The sequence below is a fragment of the Rana temporaria genome, chromosome 4 (genome assembly GCF_905171775.1).
Source record: "Rana temporaria chromosome 4, aRanTem1.1, whole genome shotgun sequence".
Classification (NCBI taxonomy): domain Eukaryota; kingdom Metazoa; phylum Chordata; class Amphibia; order Anura; family Ranidae; genus Rana; species Rana temporaria.
In genome coordinates, this window is record NC_053492.1 from 260,895,472 (window position 1) to 260,913,958 (window position 18,487).

An 18,487-nucleotide genomic window follows, 5' to 3' on the forward strand; every position below is an offset into this window, starting at 1 on the left:
GCCGATGTCCCCCAGCCACCTGCGATCGCTCCACAGAAAGCCAGAACGGGGATCAGTCAATGTAAACAGATGGGTCCCCGTTCTGACAGGGGAGAAGAGAAAGTTCTGCTGTTTCTAGTGAGCATGCACAGCGATCACTCTCCTTTTCCAGTCAGTCCCATCCCCTGGACAGTTAGAAACACCTCCTAGGAAACACATTTAACCCCTTGATCGCCCCCTAGTGTTAACCCCTTTCCTGCCAGTGACATTTGCACAGTAATCAATGCATTTTTATAGCACTGATTGCTGTATAAATGTCAATGGTCACAAAAAAGTGTCTGATGTCGCAGTCCCTCTAAAAATCGCTGATCACTGCCATTACTATTAAAAAAATATATTTATAATTAAAATGCCATAAATATATCACCTATTTTGTAGGCGCTATAACTTTTGCGCAAACCAATTAATATACGCTTATTGCAATTTTTTGTCGAAGAATATTTATTATAGCGAAAAGTAAAAAAATATTGTTTTTTTTTTAAATTGTCGGTCTTTTTTTTGTTTATAGCGCAAAAAAATAAAAACCGCAGAGGTGATCAAATACCACCAAAAGAAAACTATTTGTGGGAAAACAAGGACATACATTTTGTTTGTGTACAATGTTGCACAACCGTGCAATTGTCAGTTAAAACGATGCAGTGCCGTATCACAAAAAATGCCCTGGTCAGGAAGTGAGTAAATCCTTCCAGGGCTGAAGTGGTTAAATGAAATTGTTCTACCTTTTGGATGTTTCATTCCTAAAGCTTGGCTAATGCAAGCAAGCAAAAACCTTACTCTCTCTTTATCCTCTTGACCAGGGGTCTCCAAACATTCTAAACAAAGGGCCGGTTTATTCTCCTTCAGACTCTTGGAGGGCCGGACTTTGGCCAGCGGGAGTGAACATTTTCCTAGCATCAGTGGGAGTAAACATCTGGTATTAGGGGGAGGAATAGTGCCCCATTGCTGGTATCATAGGGAGGAATAGTGCCCCATTAGTGGTGTCAGTGGGAGAAATGGTGCTTCAGATGGTGTCAGATGGCAGAATAGTGTATCATATCATTGAGAGGGATAGTGCTCCAAGGGCCGGATAAAGGCAAGCAAAGGGCCACATTCGGCCCTCGGGCTGCAGTTTGGAGACCACTGCTCTTGACCATTGTCACTGGGATTAAAAGTGAAAGTCCAACATTTTTGGAACAAAAAAAAAGGGAAATCTTCCAGTAGGGACTCTTGTTCTGTTAATAACTGTCTGAGAGAAAAATTCCCTGTTCAGGACAGAAATTGAAGGGAAATCTTGCCAACTGTTGGTTATGAGATTAAAAGGTGTCAACACTACTAGTCATTAAAGTGCAACTTATTTTGTTTTGGGTAGAGAAGGGAATGGTTGGAACTAGAGGTCGACTGATATGGGTTTTTCTCTGGCCGATGCCGATATTTAGAAATCTGGGCGGCCGATGGCCGATATATGATGCCGATTTTTGCGGCTGATATTTTAGGCCGATTTTTTTTTTTTTTTTGTGGCACTGGCTCGTGGCACTGGATGGCACTAATTGGCACTGGAAGATGGCACTAGCAGAAGGCACTTATTGGCACTGGCAGGTTGCACTGGATGGCACTGAAAGATGGTACTAGCAGATGGCACTGATTGGCAGGTGGCACTTATTGGCACTGGCAGGTGGCACTAATTGACACTGGCAGGTGGCACCGATTGGCAGATGGCACTGGTTGGCAGATGGCACTGGCAGGTGGCCCTAACAGGTGACACTGGCAAGTGGCACTGACTGGCAGGTGGCACTAATTGGCACTGGCAGGTGGCACTGGGTGGCAATAGTTAGCACTGGTTGGCATTGGCAGGTGGCACTGATGGCTTTAGGTGGCACTGGATGGAAGGTGGCACTAATTGGCACTGGATGGTGGCACTGGTATTGGCACTGGCAGATGGCACTGGATGGAAGGTGGCACTAATTGGCACTGGATGGTGGCACTGGTATTGCCACTGGCAGATGGCACTGGATGGCAAGTGGCACTAATTGGCACTGGTGCAAAAAAAAATGGTGTCACCCCCCTCAGTACAGACCCCCTCTCCCTCCAGTATAGACACCCCCCCCTGCTAGAGACACCAAAGAGCGGTGTGTGTCCCACGAGCACGGGCCCCTCCTCCTCTGTGGGCGTAAACAGAGAGGAGTGCCGCCGCGCTGGGTGTACCAAGATGGCCGCGGCTCCGGAGCTAGGCTGAAGCCGCGGTCTTTCCTGATGCTGTGATCACGGCGGCAATCCGCAGATTGCCGCCGCGGTCACAGCATCAGGAAAGGCAGCGGCTTCGGCCTAGCTCTGGATCTGTGGCACCGCTAGTGGCCATGTAAAATATCGGCCTAATTTGGATAAAAATCGGCCGATGCCGATTTCTCCAAAACGGACAAATATCGGCCGATATATCTGTCTACCTGTAGTTAGAACTCCTGCCAGGTTTCTATTACTGTGTTCCTACTTAGGAGATTTACTCTGTGTCTTGATCATAGGAACAGAAAGTAGGAAGATATTCAAAAGGTTGAGATTTTGGGGGTTCTAACCATTTACTATTTAAAACTTGAACATCATTTATTTTTCATATTTGAGTAGATAATATGTCTAAAGGCATCTTAACGCATTCGGTAAACCTGCATTCTTGTGCCTGTAGAGAAGGAGGCAGGCCACTTCAGGCATAGGCTGTCTTAGGCTAAAACAGGCAAAATATTTTATCCTTGTCATTGACTGCCCTTCCAAAACAGGCTTGAGCAAAGGGCATCAGAGAGGGTGACTGAATTGGACAAACACCTTTAACCTCACCAGCAGGGTGAGCCTGCCTTAAGTGTTGCAGAACTTTAGTCTGTACAGTTAAAGAACTGCCACTATTTAAAGACAGAATTGGTTATGGACCCATTTATCAGTATGGTGTCTCTTTAATTTTATTGTGTATATGCCATTTACTACAGTTTTTATTTTATTTTTCCTACAGGGAAGCCGCAAAGTTGAAATCCCCTATGAACCAAAGGTGAGAGAACTGTAAAGTAAAATGTACAAATATTCAGGCATGGAAAGTAATTATTACCTTGTATATCCAGGAAAAATAACAGAAACATTTTCAGTACATCCTTCCAAGGCATACACATTTCTCCATGTTTAATACCTTTAAAAAGATAGCAAAAACAGAAAAATACCTGTTGATTGTCAGAAATCCAGTTTTCTCTAAATACCTTTTACTGCACTGAATTCCAACCATCATTGTCAGTGCTGCCTTCTGGACTACAGAACATTCCTCATCTTCCACCCCTGTCTTTCCCTCTTCGTATGCATACGGTTCCTTATTTCCCAGCAGTAATGCTGCCTTGACTCCTAAGAGCTTGCACACACACCAAGGCCTACTTTTCCTAAATTATCCAGTTAGGTTACAAGCAAATTCCTGTTTAATTATTTAATCTGCACATGACTGGGTATATTAATGAAACAGGATCTAGCTTTTTGATTGATTGGATATTAGAAGTAAATACTCACAGAGCTAATTGTGTGGGGATTTTAAGCTCATTAAGTGATTTAGTTCAAATGTGTATAGGTAAAAGGCTCTTTGGAGTATGTAGTTCTGGAGGCATGACTAGGTCAGTAGAAACTGGTTATCTTGCAGCTGCTGGAAGTGAAGATGTCACAGGGAGTACTAAACGCTGTTTCTTAGTACAGGAACGAGTGTGAACCAGTGTTTTTGATTTGATTACACGATTGAATACATTGTATTATTATTATATTATTATTTGTTATAATTATTTATAGTTATTTATTATATCATAATTTATGATTTCATGTTTCAAACTTTATAATACCCGGGATGTCTACTAGACTCTTGTTTTGACAAATTTAAGTGAGTTATTCCTAAGAATTACAGGCCTACAATATAAAACGCCACATCTCCATGCAAAATGATGTACCGCTTTCAGCATCAAAAATCTGACATAATAATACCGCCGGGGATGTTAAAGGGCAAAGGGCCTGTTGTATCTGTAAAGCCGGACATAGACAATTCAAATCTTGGCTGGTTCAACAGGGACCGGCCGAGATTTTAACCATATATAGGCAGGCTGATTGTACCCAAGTCGATCCATCAACTTCGGTACAATCCTGGTATTTAATACCCCTTTCAGTTCTACTGTTGGAATTGCAATTTGATCACACCCACCTTTTGATGTGGATACATTTCTATAGTCTTAGGCAGGGCATAGTTGCAGGAAAGAAAATCACTTGATTTTCCGGTCAACACTGACTGGACACTATTGTGGAGCTTCTTTTATATATACTATTGTGGTGCTGCTTTTTTTTATATACTATTGTGGAGCTATTGTATTTTCTTTATCGTACATCACGGGACACAGAGCGGCATATTCATTACTATATGGGTTATATGGAGTACCTTCAGGTGATGGACACTGGCAATCTCAAAAACAGGAAGTGCCCCTCCCTATATAACCCCCTCCCATAGGAGGAGTACCTCAGTTTTTACGCCAGTGTCTTAGGTGTTGGTCATGGTTTAGCTTGCCTCCACATCCTTGGGATTAAGGTGGGCTAACCGGTTCTGTCCAAAGGCCTCAGTGCTAAAGTGGTCAGCAACCGGACCCCAAACCATTGGGGTATAGCCCATAATGCTTTCTGTCACAGAGAGTTGGACTCTGGGCCCAGAACTTAGAAACCTTTGGGGGCCTAATGTTTCTGTTGCCAGGGTGCTATATGGGCCCAGGACAGTGGATCCTTCATAGGAACCCAGGGCCTGAAGGTCTAGACGCCCCACGGAGATGGGGGAAGATTGGACCTCTTGCTGTGCAAAGTCCTGCGGCATGGAGCAGGTAAGTGAGGGGAAACTTGCGGAACTTGGTTCGCAGCAGGTTTTGTCTGGGGGAAGGTCACAGCGGGACATGCCTATGGTTTATGCGCTGCATCTGGCAAGGTGAGTCACATATCTTAAGATAGGATGACTCTATATGTGTATATTCCCCATAATTGTGACCTCCCTGGTAGTATTGCAACTGGTGCTAGTAGCATTGAAAAGGGCCTGTGTGTATAGTGACAATTCTCTTTAAGAGAAGCCCCTGGGAATCTATTGAGGTTTCTTATGTAGAGAGTGAATGCTCTTACCTGCAAGCCTGTTCAGAGAGGTCCAGGCGGTTGCTGCAGAAAAATAAATGCCGCTATGTGGATCCTGGCCTGGACGGCAGGATCAGCCTCTGACCTCCTCGTGTGGGCCCCCCCCCCCCCCCCCGCCGGCGGGCGCGCGCGCGTCCCCGTGATATGGGCGCAATTTCGCGCCGTTTTTTTGAAGGGGAAGGGCGGGCCCGTAGGTAAAAGGAAGGGGCGGCCCTTCCAAAAGAGTTCCCAGCTCAGTGATGTGTTGGAACTGAGAGAGGAAGGACCAGAGCGGCAGAGTGGGGCGCCGAGGACACACAGTGGCCAAAGAAGAGTATTACAGTCTTCAAAAAGACTGTCTTTCACCCTAAAGATAGGGTTTCTTTTTCTTGTCAGCAGTTTTTATTGGCAAATACTACTAAAGGGGGACAGAATGGTTTTTCTTTCTTTGGTTTAAAAAAAAAAACAAAAAAAAAAAAAACAAACCAAGATTATTAAGGAAAGGCATTTTTTTCCCCAGAAAGGGTTTGTGGGCAACAACTATTTATTTTCCCAAACACCATTAAGTAGCGGGCGTACCTCGGTATTGTACCATGGCATCTGGTTCGGAGGGTACAAAAGGTGGGGATTCCCCCAGAGGGTCCGGGGTCTCGGACAAAGTCTTACCGCTACTTTCCCCAGAAGGAGCCTTGGTGAGACCATCGGGATCTGGGGCTGGAGCTGGCACGGGTCAGTCCAACCCTAGGGTGGTCACGGACGAGGTACTGTCCACCTCTCTAAAGGAGATGGAAAAAAGAATGGAAAAAATGATAGCCAAGGCTATGCGGGGCAGAAAACGGAATAGATCTCCGTCGCCCGAGCGTGAACCCTCAGATGAGGAGGTCCCTTCCGCAGAGGAATGGGAAGACCTCTTGGACAAGGACCAAGTAGGTTCAGGGATCGAGGATCCGGGTACGGAGGAGTCTGGCGCAGCCTCCCAAGGGGAGAGCTGGTGGGTTCAAGTTTTAACAGACTTGGTCCATAGGACGTTCAACTTGCCAGTACCAGATCTCCAAGTATCAACGGTCTCAGCTTTGGGCTCACTAAGAGCGCCTCAAACCAATGCGGTTTTTCCGATCCATCCTCTACTAGAGGAAGTTATGTTCCAAGATTGGGCCAAGCCAGATAGAATCTTTGTACCACCAAAGAGATTCTCTGCCTTATATCCTATGGAAGAGAAATTTTCCAAGAGATGGGCAGCCCCGGCTGTAGACGCAGCCATCTCATGTGTTAACAAATCTTTAACATGCCCTGTAGAAAACATACAGGTGTTCAAGGATCCGGTTGATAAACGCTTGGAAACGCTACTTAAAACCTCCTTCACTACTGCAAGGGCAGTAGTGCAGCCAGCTGTGGCTGCAATTGGGGTTGCGCAAGCATTATCGGATCAAGCTAAGCAGATGCTTAAACTTATTCCTGCCCAGCAGGCAGAAGAATTTTCGGACGTCCCTAGGGCCATACGCTTTACGGTAGATGCGATTAAGGATTCGATCCAGCAAGCGTCACGTTTATCGTTATCCCTTATCCATATGAGAAGACTCTTATGGTTAAAGAGCTGGGAGGCAGAGCCCCCATGCAAGAAGCTCCTGGTAGGGTTCCCCTTCCATGGAGGACGACTCTTCGGAGAAGACCTGGACAAATACATCCAGACCATTTCAAGCGGAAAAAGTACACTTTTGCCCACCAAGAAGAAGTTTCGGGGGCCTGCGTTTAAACGACAGTACTCCCCTGGGCAGGGGCCCTCCAATACCAAACAGTATCGACGGCCTCCTGCAAGATCAAATTTTAACAAGTCGCAGGGACAGGCCGGCGCAGGCAAGAAGCAGTGGTTTCGCAAGCCAGCAAAGCCAGCCCCCAAGCCGGCCTTATGAAGGGGCGCCCCCACCCTCGAAGGTGGGGGGAAGACTGCGTCTCTTTACAGAGGTTTGGGAGGCCAGCATTCCCGACAAATGGGTACGGTCCTCCGTGGCTACAGGCTACAAACTAGACTTCCTAAAGTTTCCTCCTCCTCATTTTCAGGAGTCAAGAGTACCAAACGATCCGAAGAAGGGAGCCGCATTAATAGCGGCATTGAATCATCTACTCTCTCAGGAGGTAATAGTAGAGGTACCAGTCCAAGAACAGGGGCTAGGTTTCTACTCCAACCTATTCATTATCCCAAAGCCCAACGGCGATGTCAGGCCAATTTTGGACTTAAAAATGGTAAATGCATACCTAAAGGTCCGCTCATTTCGGATGGAATCCGTGCGGTCGGCAGTTGCCGCACTTCAGAAGGACAATTTTATGGCATCCATAGACATAAAGGATGCTTACCTTCATGTTCCAGTTTACCAGCCACATCAAAGATTTCTACGCTTCTCGGTGGCTCTACGTCATTTCCAATTCATGGCGCTTCCCTTCGGGTTGGCTACGGCCCCCCGAGTGTTCACGAAGGTCCTAGCTCCAATCCTAGCCAATTTAAGGATTCAAGGGGTCACAATCCTAGCATACCTGGACGACCTCCTAGTCATAGATCACTCGTCTCCTGGCTTGGAACAAGCAGTGGCCCTCACAGTTCAGTACCTCGAGAGGTTCGGCTGGGTCCTAAATCGAGAAAAATCAGCATTCCAGCCCACAAGGCAGTTGGAATATCTCGGCATGAGATTAGACACAGAACAACAGAGGGTGTTTCTGCCTCTGATAAAAGTCAAAGCCATCAAGGAATTAATTCTACTGGTTCTAAGCAAGAAGGAACCAACTGTTCGTCTATGTATGCGGTTACTAGGCAAGATGGTGGCCACATTCGAGGCGGTACCGTACGCCCAGAGCCACACTCGCATCCTGCAGGCAGCCATCCTGTCAGCCTGGAGCAGGAGGCCACAGGCCTTAGATATCCCTTTGCCGCTCTCATCAAGAGTCCGACAAAGTCTGTGTTGGTGGTTAGACCCTCAGAATCTACTGAAGGGGAAGTCTTTCAGCCCAGTGGCTTGGAAGATGGTAACCACAGACGCCAGCCTAACAGGCTGGGGAGCAATTTTGGATGGTTGCACTCGCCAAGGCACTTGGGCAAAGCCAGAGAAGCAGTTGCCCATCAACATCTTGGAGCTCAGAGCTGCTCGACTAGCCCTCAGGGCTTGGACGTCCAAGTTGCAGGGGTTCCCGGTGAGAATTCAATCGGACAATGCCACGGCAGTGGCATACATAAATCACCAAGGGGGAACCAAGAGTCAAGCCGCTCAGAGAGAGGTGAGCTTGATTCTCCTATGGGCAGAAGCTCATGTGCCCTGCATATCGGCGATATTCATTCCAGGAGTGGACAACCTTCAGGCGGACTTTTTAAGTCGCCAGACTCTGTTGCCGGGGGAATGGTCTCTACATCCACAGGTCTTTCAGACACTCTGCCAGAGATGGGGAGTGCCGGACGTGGACGTCATGGCATCAAGACTCAACAAGAAACTAGACAGGTTCATATCCCGCTCAAGGGATCCGATGGCCTGCGGAACCGATGCGCTGGTTTGCCCTTGGCATCAGTTCAGACTACTTTATGTATTTCCCCCGCTCCAGTTACTACCCCGCCTGCTGCGCAGGATCAGGGTGGAGCACATACCAGTCATCCTGGTAGCTCCAGCATGGCCCAGAAGGGCATGGTATTCACTAATCCTAAAGATGGTAGTGGGAGACCCTTGGACTCTTCCTCTACGGCCAGACCTGCTATCGCAAGGTCCGATCCTCCACCCTGCCTTACGGCATCTAAATTTGACGGCCTGGAAGCTGAATCCCTGATTCTCAGGGGTAGAGGTCTGTCTCAGAAAGTAATCTCTACCCTAATCAGAGCCAGGAAACCGGTCTCTAGGGTGATTTATTACAGGGTCTGGAAGGCCTATGTAGGCTGGTGTGAGTCCAAGCGATGGCTTTCTCGCAAGTTTACCATCGATAGAGTATTAAGTTTTCTCCAGCTAGGAGTGGATAAAGGACTGGCATTAAGCACAATCAAAGGACAGATTTCAGCTTTGTCAGTGTGGTTTCAGCGGCCGCTGGCCACCCACTCGCTAGTTAAGACCTTCCTTCAAGGGGTCTTACGTATTAATCCTCCAGTTAAATCCCCGCTTTGTCCGTGGGATCTAAATCTTGTTCTGTCAAGTTTACAGAAACAACCTTTTGAGCCGTTGGCTGAAATTCCTTTGGTTTTACTGACAAGGAAGTTAGTATTTTTGGTCGCCATAGTTTCCGCCAGAAGAGTATCTGAACTGGCAGGCTTATCCTGTAAGGAACCATATCTTATTTTGCATAAGGACAGGGTCGTTCTCCGCCCTCATCCTTCCTTCCTACCAAAGGTTATATCCAGTTTTCATCTAAACCAGGATTTGGTATTACCATCCTTCTTTCCTAAACCTACTTCCAGAAAGGAAGGGTTGCTGCATACCTTGGATATTGTCAGGGCCATGAAGGCCTATCTTAAAGCTACAGAGAAGATCCGGAAAACAGATGTGTTGTTCATTTTACCGGATGGGCCCAAGAAGGGGCAGGCAGCTGCAAAATCCACCATCTCGAGGTGGATTAAACAGTTAATCACTCAGGCCTACGGTTTGAAAGGGTTGCCTCCTCCGTTATCATTAAAGGCTCATTCTACTAGGGCCATGGGCGCCTCCTGGGCAGCACACCACCAGATCTCTATGGCTCAAGTTTGCAAGGCGGCAACCTGGTCTTCTGTCCACACGTTTACAAAATTCTACCAGTTGGACGTAAGAAGGAATACGGATACAGCCTTTGGGCAGGCAGTGCTGCAGGCTGCAGTTTGAGACCCTCGGATTCCGGGGGGCTCCCTTTTGAGTTAAATTTAAAAATTTATTTTTTGTCAACTAAGTTGGATTTATTATGATTTGAGTATATCTCTAAATTAAATCCTTTTGTCTTAGGAAGATGTTCTCCCTCCCCTCATTGTAAGCATTGCTTTGGGACATCCCATATAGTAATGAATATGCCGCTCTGTGTCCCGTGATGTACGATAAAGAAAGAGATTTTTAATACAGCTTACCTGTAAAATCTTTTTCTTGGAGTACATCACGGGACACAGAGCTCCCACCCCTCTTATGGGGACCATTTTGGGAGGCATACTGCTTGCTACAAAACTGAGGTACTCCTCCTATGGGAGAGGGTTATATAGGGAGGGTCACTTCCTGTTTTTGAGATTGCCAGTGTCCATCACCTGAAGGTACTCCATATAACCCATATAGTAATGAATATGCCGCTCTGTGTCCCGTGATGTACTCCAAGAAAAAGATTTTACAGGTAAGCTGTATTAAAAATCTCTTTTTTCCAGCAGTCGGGAGCAGGGAGCTGTCCTGGTCGGGAGGAAACAATGACTATTACTAGCAGTAATAGCCGCTGGCAATAATCGCATCCTAAAAATCCAACAAGCTGGTTGTACCCAAGTCAATTCATGGATCGACTTGGTACAATCCAACCATACATGGTTCGAATCTTAAACCAGCCGAGATTCGAACCGCCTTTGGCCGGCTTTAGACTATTTGTCTATATTATATTATATACAGAAAGGAGTACATTGCACCATATAAAACAAATTTGATATCACCTATTCCTTTCATTGGACTAAACATTTTACATTTCATGTGTTAGATAATTATTTTTGAGAAACCCATGTTTGAAGGAAGGCAAGTGGAGCTGGACAAAGAAACAATGACATTTGAGAACCTTGAAATACCAGCAGGATCAGGAGAGGATGTAGGACTTCCCTTTTCTACAGTTGGATCTATGAGGGTTCTTAGTGGATTGTGAGTATATGCCCCTGTTGTAGAACAAGCCTACTTGTGCAGATCTTGTGCACGTCCTCATCACCTGCACTTTGTTTATATGTTGTATTGTTCCGAGCAGTGTGATGTTGTATGCTGTATGGACTGAGGCTTACATTTTACCGGTTTATTTTATGTGCATACAGGTGGGTTGGCTATGAGAAGCCTGGATTTGAAGGTCACCAGTACTTGCTGGAGGAAGGCGATTACGACGAGTGGAATAACTGGGGAGGCTACAATGGATTACTGCAGTCATTACGTCCAGTTTTATCTGTAAGTTGTTCCTCATGCAGAATGTTTAACCTATAAGAGTTTTTACTAAGAGTACCTTTAGTACATTAACTCCTGGCCAGAGATTTTCTTTTAAGCTCAGGCCAAGTTTAGCAGCGCCGCTATGCATAATTTAACTTGACAATAACTTTATGTGTAATTTAAAATAACTTAATGACTATTTATTTCTGATTGACACACAGGGGTTGGTTTACTAAAACTGGGGAGTGCAAAATCTGGTAGCCAATCCGCTTCAAGCTTCCACTGGCTCAATTAAGCTTTTCAAAGAAAACGTGGAAGCTGATGGGTTTCTATGCAGAGCTGCACCAGATTTTGCACTCTCCAATTTTAGTAAATCAACCCCACAGTTACACATTCCTAGTTCTCTGCTGCAAGGGCAATTAACGTTCTCATGGTTAGCGGTATTTTACACTTGGACTACTAAATTTGTGTTGCAATCACAAATTGGTTATAAAAAAGGAACAGCTCAAAAGAATTTCAGTCTCAATTAAAGAAAACAACCTGTGCCACACACACATTATTAGGTATATCTAATAATCGAACGATCAACCTCTGTTTAACAGGAATGTTAGAAATGTTTTAGAAATGTGTCTCTAAACTGACTGCAGCCACTGATCATTGTATTCTGACAGCAGAGAGTTCCCACTGTCAGAATACAATGTCTCAGTGGGGAGGTTTCCTCTATCCACATCACTTCTTGTGTGCATGGGGGAATCCACTTTGGTTTTTTTTTTTTCTTCAATAAGCTTGCTTGCTGATTGAAAAAAACGAGTAATCTCTGGTCATCCTTAGTGTGTCAGTCAGCTCTTGTGTATATTTTTAAACCCTTGTTAAACAATTTTCATATTTACCTCCCAGGACTTTTCAACTCCCCACATGATAATGTACAGTGAGAAAGACTTGGATGAAAAGGCAGCAAACATCAATGTCCTGGGGATCATAGCAAATATGGAAGAGACAGGTTTTGGAATGAAGATACAGTCTATTAACATATTAAGTGGCGTGTAGGTATCATTTTTATTATTTTCATAATGTTACATATTTGACTATACATTGTAAATTACTTTGTTCTTAATCGCTGCAAAATCTTAAATCTGAATATAAAACCTACATAGTATACTAATGTACTGTGCTACAATGAACACATTTTAATTTATTGTTGAAAATAAAGGTGTGCTTTTTGTGGAAAGATAACAGCTCATTTCATTGAAAAAATGTTCACTATATGAGGTTAAAGTACTATGAACATATAGGGGAGGGTTTCGTCTTTCTTTTTTTTTCTTTTTTCTTTCTTGTTTTTTCGGGTTTATACTCTTAACACTGGATATTGATTGCTTTGGAGAAAGTGTTTGCACAGGGCAATTTTAAATCCCGTGTCGTTTGTAGGGGGAGGAGGAAGAGGACCCCCCCCCCTTTATTTATTTATATATATATATATATTTTTTTTAGGCTTAATATTCTTATACCAATAGGCTTGGAGTAGGAGCCTTCTTAAGTTAATATGGGTTAATTGGGTAATTACTAGATATTAATTGTTTCAGTAAATCGCACTTGTAAGTAAAGGAGGGAAAACAAAAGGGGGAAAAGTGTTTGTTCCCCATTTCCTTCCCCCCCTTTTTATATATATATATATATATATATATATATATATATATATATATATATATATATATATATATATATATATAGGTATCTGTATATAAGCATTAGGCTTGAAAAAAGGAGCCCTCTTAATTTTTCTTGGATATTTATTTTTTTAACACTGGGTATTGATTGCTGCTTCTTCTTTTTTCCTTCTCCTTCCTTCCGTATAGAATCTAAGTAAATAGGCACGGGCACTTTTGGGAGGATTGATTTTTTTTTTAATCAGAAAAAAAATAAGATTTTATTTTTTAGCTCCACAGTACATGGTATATGACATACAGAATACAATGGTAAGGAAATTAAGATAAAGAAAATAAAAGGGAGTAAAACCTATGACATTTGAAAAGTTATCATCAGTTATTACAGTGCATAAAGAACCTTGTAAATACTTTGACCAGTACTGTGTTGTATAGCAAAAACATAAAATAGAAAGAAAAATATACCGGGAAATAAAACAACCGGTAAAACTTTTCAACATATAATCAAATAAGGACCCTCAGAACCCAGAGAGTGCGATACACCTGATCAACTGAACGTCCCGACCCACCAGGGCTCTCCAGACCTCCAGGAATTGTTTACGTTACACAGCATCTGCCCTCTCTAAAAAGGGTCAAAAAAGGGTGGGCATGGGGCACAGAGCACTTTGCCCCCAAACCCACCCAGTTCTGTGACGATAGGGAATGAATATTTACTATTGTAACAATGATTCTCCTCCTGTCCAATCAGGAAGTGGGTCATGAGACCTGTTCACCTGATGGACCGAAAGGAGATGTGATCGGATTGGGTGCCGGGAGGAGGCTCAGGGGAACTGACAAAGCAGTCACCCGCAGCCCATCGAGAAGCTGCTGCCTGCGAGATGGGTTAAGTGCGGGGCCCCGACTGAATTGCCTACCGGGGGGGGGGGGGGTATTGGTTAATGCCATCCGTGACCCGACTGGGGAGGGGGGTGGCATCAGGTGGATTGTTTGCCACCGCAAAAAAAAAACTACAGCCACCACTACATACCTGATCACGTCCCATTTAAGCATTTTGCAGCAAATACTGATTTGGTTACTGGAAAACCACATAATCTGAATTGGAAATGTTGAAGCAGGTTAATTAAGCAGATAGGTCTGAGCTTCTTCTGTTATGACATACTTGCATACATTCCTGGGTCACACCTAATATGATAACAGACTTGTCAGAAGATGTCTCTTGTCAGCATGGCAATGATTTGTAATTTCCTGTGTGCCCTTGGCAGTAAAAAAAAAAATCATGTAAACTCTTATATAGAAATGTGTTGTTTGTTGTTTGGTTTGGTGAGAGATGTGAAATTTTCTATTATTTCATTTAATAAAAGTGGCCAATTTTAGAAGTATTTCTTTAGACACACTTGGCCTGACTCAGTGCTGGGAGTTGATTTATTAAAGGCAAGTAGGATGTTCGCTTTGCAGGTGTTTACTTATTAAAGCGGGGGTTCACCCTAAAAAAACATATTTTTTTTCTAGCATGCCATCAAGCATACTAGCGAGATCTACAGTACGCCTTTATTTATTTTTTTGGCGCCGTACTCACAGTTTACTGCCGTAATGAAGTTTCAGACTCCCCGCGGGGAATGGGCATTCCTATGCACAGGAAAGATGATTGACGGCCGGCTATGGCGCGTCACGCTTGCCGAAGATAGCCGAAATAGGACTTTCCTCTTCACGGCGCCTGCGCAGTCAGCTCCGATGTCTGTGCGCAGGTGCCGTATAGCGCCGTGATGAGGCTAGTCCTATTTCGGCTATCTTCGGGAAGCGTGACGCGCCATAGCCGGCCGTCAATCATCTTCCCTGTGCATAGGAACGCCCATTCCCCACGGGGAGTCTGAAACTTCATTACGGCAGTAAACTGAGTACGGCGCAAAAAAAAAAAGAATGGCGTACTGTAGATCGCGCTAGTATGCTTGATGGCATGCTAGAAACTTGTTTTTTAGGGTGAAACACCGCTTTAATGTTTTCCTGCTGAGAAAATGTCCCCCCACTTCCCGGTTTTAGTTATAGTGGACGCAGATAACAATAAACATCTAGTACAGGTTTTAAATCTTGTGTCCAAACCTAAAAAAAGGTTTTGGCTAGAGTTGCACTTTAAGGCAAACTTCAGTCAAAAATAATTAAAGAAAAAAAAAAGATAATTCTTTAAAATATGAAGTAGTTCTATTTCGCAGCCAGAAATTCATTCTTCCAGTATGAATGACAGCCAGGATCATTTAACCCACTCATGAACTCATGGCTCTCATGAACCTGCTCCAAGCCTGTGATTGGACAGTGAAGGAAAAGCAGAACAGTCATGAGCTCAGCTCTCTGTGAGTTTGGTTCTATCAGAATGCCGCTTGTCATCACACAAACTTATTGGCTTTTTCTGCTGCTGCTTCTTCCTGTCCCATCCTGAGCTCTGCTGTACAGAGACTGCAGCAGTCTGAAACAAATTTATGTCACTGCACTGTTAATAATTAAGAAACTATAACTAATAATAACTACAGAGCTGCATCAATTTTTAGATTTTCTTTAGGTTTAGGCTAATGCTAAGGCTCTGCACTATTATCTTGTATAACTTTTTTTCTTACTTTTTTACTGTTGTATTCAACCAAGTGATCATCTGACACTAGGAAAAAGTGGTTATGAATGTAGAGGTTTTTTAGTTTAAGTATATTTGAATATGTGGATTACATCAAAACTGTTGGTATTTTAAGGGTGCCAATAAACTACATTTAAGAGCCCTTTCACACTGGTGCGTTTTTGCGGTAAAAATAGCGCTATTAAAACGCTCCAAAACCCTCTCCATCGAAATGAATTGAAATCGCTGTAAAATTGCGGTGTTTTACCGCTATTTTAACGCTCCGCTATAGGTGTTTCCAGTGTGAAAGGGCTCTAATGATGAAATTTTACATTTATTTGGTTGTATATTAGATTGCACTAACAATTCGTTTTTACTTTTAAACAGATGGGTGGCTTACGAATGTCCTGACTTTACGGGGGAACAATACATACTGGAAAAAGGAATGTACTCTAACTTTAGTGACTGGGGAGCTAAGAGCTGCAAAATCTCTTCTGTACAGCCAATTCTTATGGTATGTCAGTTCCATTGTACGGTTTGTTAAAAAAAAAAATGGACACTATGTGGGTTTGATTTAGTAGTGGTGTACATTTTACGCTAGCTCTACAGATACTTAAACATCCAGTCATATGCAGCAGAGTTTTTTAAACCCTTTATGACCGGCTAACCTCTTTGTGTACTCCCAAAATACAGACCAAGCAGTCAAAGACAGTTCTCAGTCCAGATTATTTATTGGTAGCTGTATTTTCTCCATAATTCTCCTACGTGAATACCCCCGAGGATCTTTGTGAGGATTAATTCTTTATTTAGGGACTTTATCTGGAGTAGGTAGTCACCAAGGATAAAATTAGAATTCTTACAATATCCTATTGATGCAGAAAATGTGTCTGTCCCTAATCTATGGATCTACTTCTTAGTAGCCCAGTTACAACATCTAGCAGGGTGGAACTCTGAGATGTCCTTTAAATCATCCTACAACCTATGCTCAATTATGAGTGTAGGTCACCAACATTTATGTACTGTCATGAATGCCAGTTTGAAGGGCTTTGTAGGTATCATCCCTACTCTTTTCTTAATGTGCAAAATATGGGATGTGACAAAAGAATACTGGGTATTTTCTCCTTTACTACATTTACCCCCATTTTGGATTGTCCCCTTTTTCTTGAAATTTGTAAACTCCAGGGATTCCAGAGATGGGGGAAAAGATATGATAGTGATACTTTAAAATCTTTTGCACATTTAGTGGCAGAATTTGAGGTTAATCCTAAGTGGTTCTATCAATATCTCCAACTTAACACAGTTAAAATCTCAGCTGGTTCAGTAGGAAGCGGCCAAGATTTGAACTGTTAATGGGCAGGCTGAATGTACAGGCTGAAAGTTGGTTGATCAATAAACTTGGGTACAACCTGATAGCGATAATCACTGTCCCTCTCCCCGGCCGGGATGGCTTCCCCTACTGAGAGAAGACAATTGCTGATTCCACACTGTCTTTATTGATGGGAAATTTGTGCGAATTTCTTTCCTGCAACCCGTGGTTGCAGGAAAGAAATTTGCACCAGGTATGGCTGGCCTTAGGCACAGTATTAAGGCTCAGCCTAATTTGGAATTTGTTTCTTTTTCCTCCATGCCTCTCATTAACCCTATTGTTAATGCGTCATCAACTAAGAGATTGATTTTGGACACCTTCAATGGATTATTAAATGAATTCCTCTTGAGGTTTCCTTTGGTACGTCTCGATAGGCTCTATTCCTAACCATAGCTGGGTGTAATCCCTTCAGAGTGTTTCCTTCTCTCCCTCTTATAGACTTACGCGGGTATTTATTTTTACATGGAGCTTATAGAACTCTTAAATTCTTCTTTAACATTAGCCTGAAAGATGTCCCTTGCTGTGCTAGATGTGGATCTTGGTCCTTTATTTATCTTCTATTGCGCTGTCGCACATTGAGAAGATACTGGACTGAGATGGTAGGGACACTTGACAAGCTTTTGGAGTTAACTTGTTGGTTGACCCACTTACCGGTTTACTTGGTCATGTGGATTTATCTTTAATCAATCAGAATCTACGGCTCACTGTTTCGAGAGCATTACTTATAGCCCGCAGACAAAGACTTCCCCTTGGCCCCTTCTCTTTATGAATAGATAAACAGAGCTTTACAAATAGATTCTCTTTAAAAAACACTACCTACTATATTAGGAACACCATGTGGAAGTTTGATGCAATATGGTCCAAGTGGATATAGTGCATGCATCCTCATTTTTGATAGAGACCATTTTTAATGATGATTGTGCTCCTTGCCCCTGTTTCTTTTTCTTTTTTTTCTGTGTTGTGTCGTTGGATTGTTTGTTCCGCCCTGCGAGGTGGGTAGTTTTGTTTTTGTATTTTTGGTTGGGCATTCTGAGTGGTGTTGTAGGTCATATGAGTCCTAGTTGGAGTAAGTCAGGGTTTCAGGATGTATGAGTTTTGTCTGTCATGGAGCTAGGCCACGTTCTTGTTGAGAGTGCCATACTGTACGTGTCGCTGGGGGACTTTCGTATCTGTGCGGCAAGTTAATTAATGTTTTGGGGTGTTGTAATCTTCGCTCTTCTCCTGCCGTGGGGGTTGGTAGGGTTAATTAAGTAACTACTTCATTAAGTAGCTAGTTAGGGAGTGGAGAACTGGAGCTACAGTGGTATTGAGGTAGTGAATAGCGGATAGAGAACAGTCACTGAGATGAAGTTATTGGCCTTAATCAGGTGATTGCAAGAGGTAGGCAGGAATTTTCCCTAGTCTAAGAGACGGGCCCTTCTGTGTGCTGGAGATGCTGTTGGGCTATCATTTCTTGGGGAGTTAAGCGGCCATCTGAGACCAGGACCAGACCACGCCCCCTTGTTTTTGTATTTTTGTCTGTAAAATGGAAATACATTTTTCTAAATAAAATCTGAATTTGAAAAAAAAAAAAAAGAATTGGTAGCTGGCAGAATCGACTTTGCCTCAAGGCGATCAGAACTGTGTA

General features: G+C 43.6%; 1 protein-coding gene across 3 annotated transcripts in view; it reads left to right on the forward strand.

Moving 5' to 3' along the window:
- CRYBG1 (crystallin beta-gamma domain containing 1) overlaps nucleotides 1–18,487 on the forward strand; it is a 326,501-nt gene that overhangs the window by 286,079 nt on the left and 21,935 nt on the right. For all 3 annotated transcript variants that reach the window (XM_040350181.1, XM_040350182.1, XM_040350183.1), the window contains 5 exons: nucleotides 3,011–3,046; nucleotides 10,813–10,967; nucleotides 11,132–11,258; nucleotides 12,135–12,280; nucleotides 15,882–16,008. In XM_040350181.1, coding sequence (XP_040206115.1) covers nucleotides 3,011–3,046; nucleotides 10,813–10,967; nucleotides 11,132–11,258; nucleotides 12,135–12,280; nucleotides 15,882–16,008 — 591 coding nt within the window. The remainder of the gene's footprint in view (nucleotides 1–3,010; nucleotides 3,047–10,812; nucleotides 10,968–11,131; nucleotides 11,259–12,134; nucleotides 12,281–15,881; nucleotides 16,009–18,487) is intronic.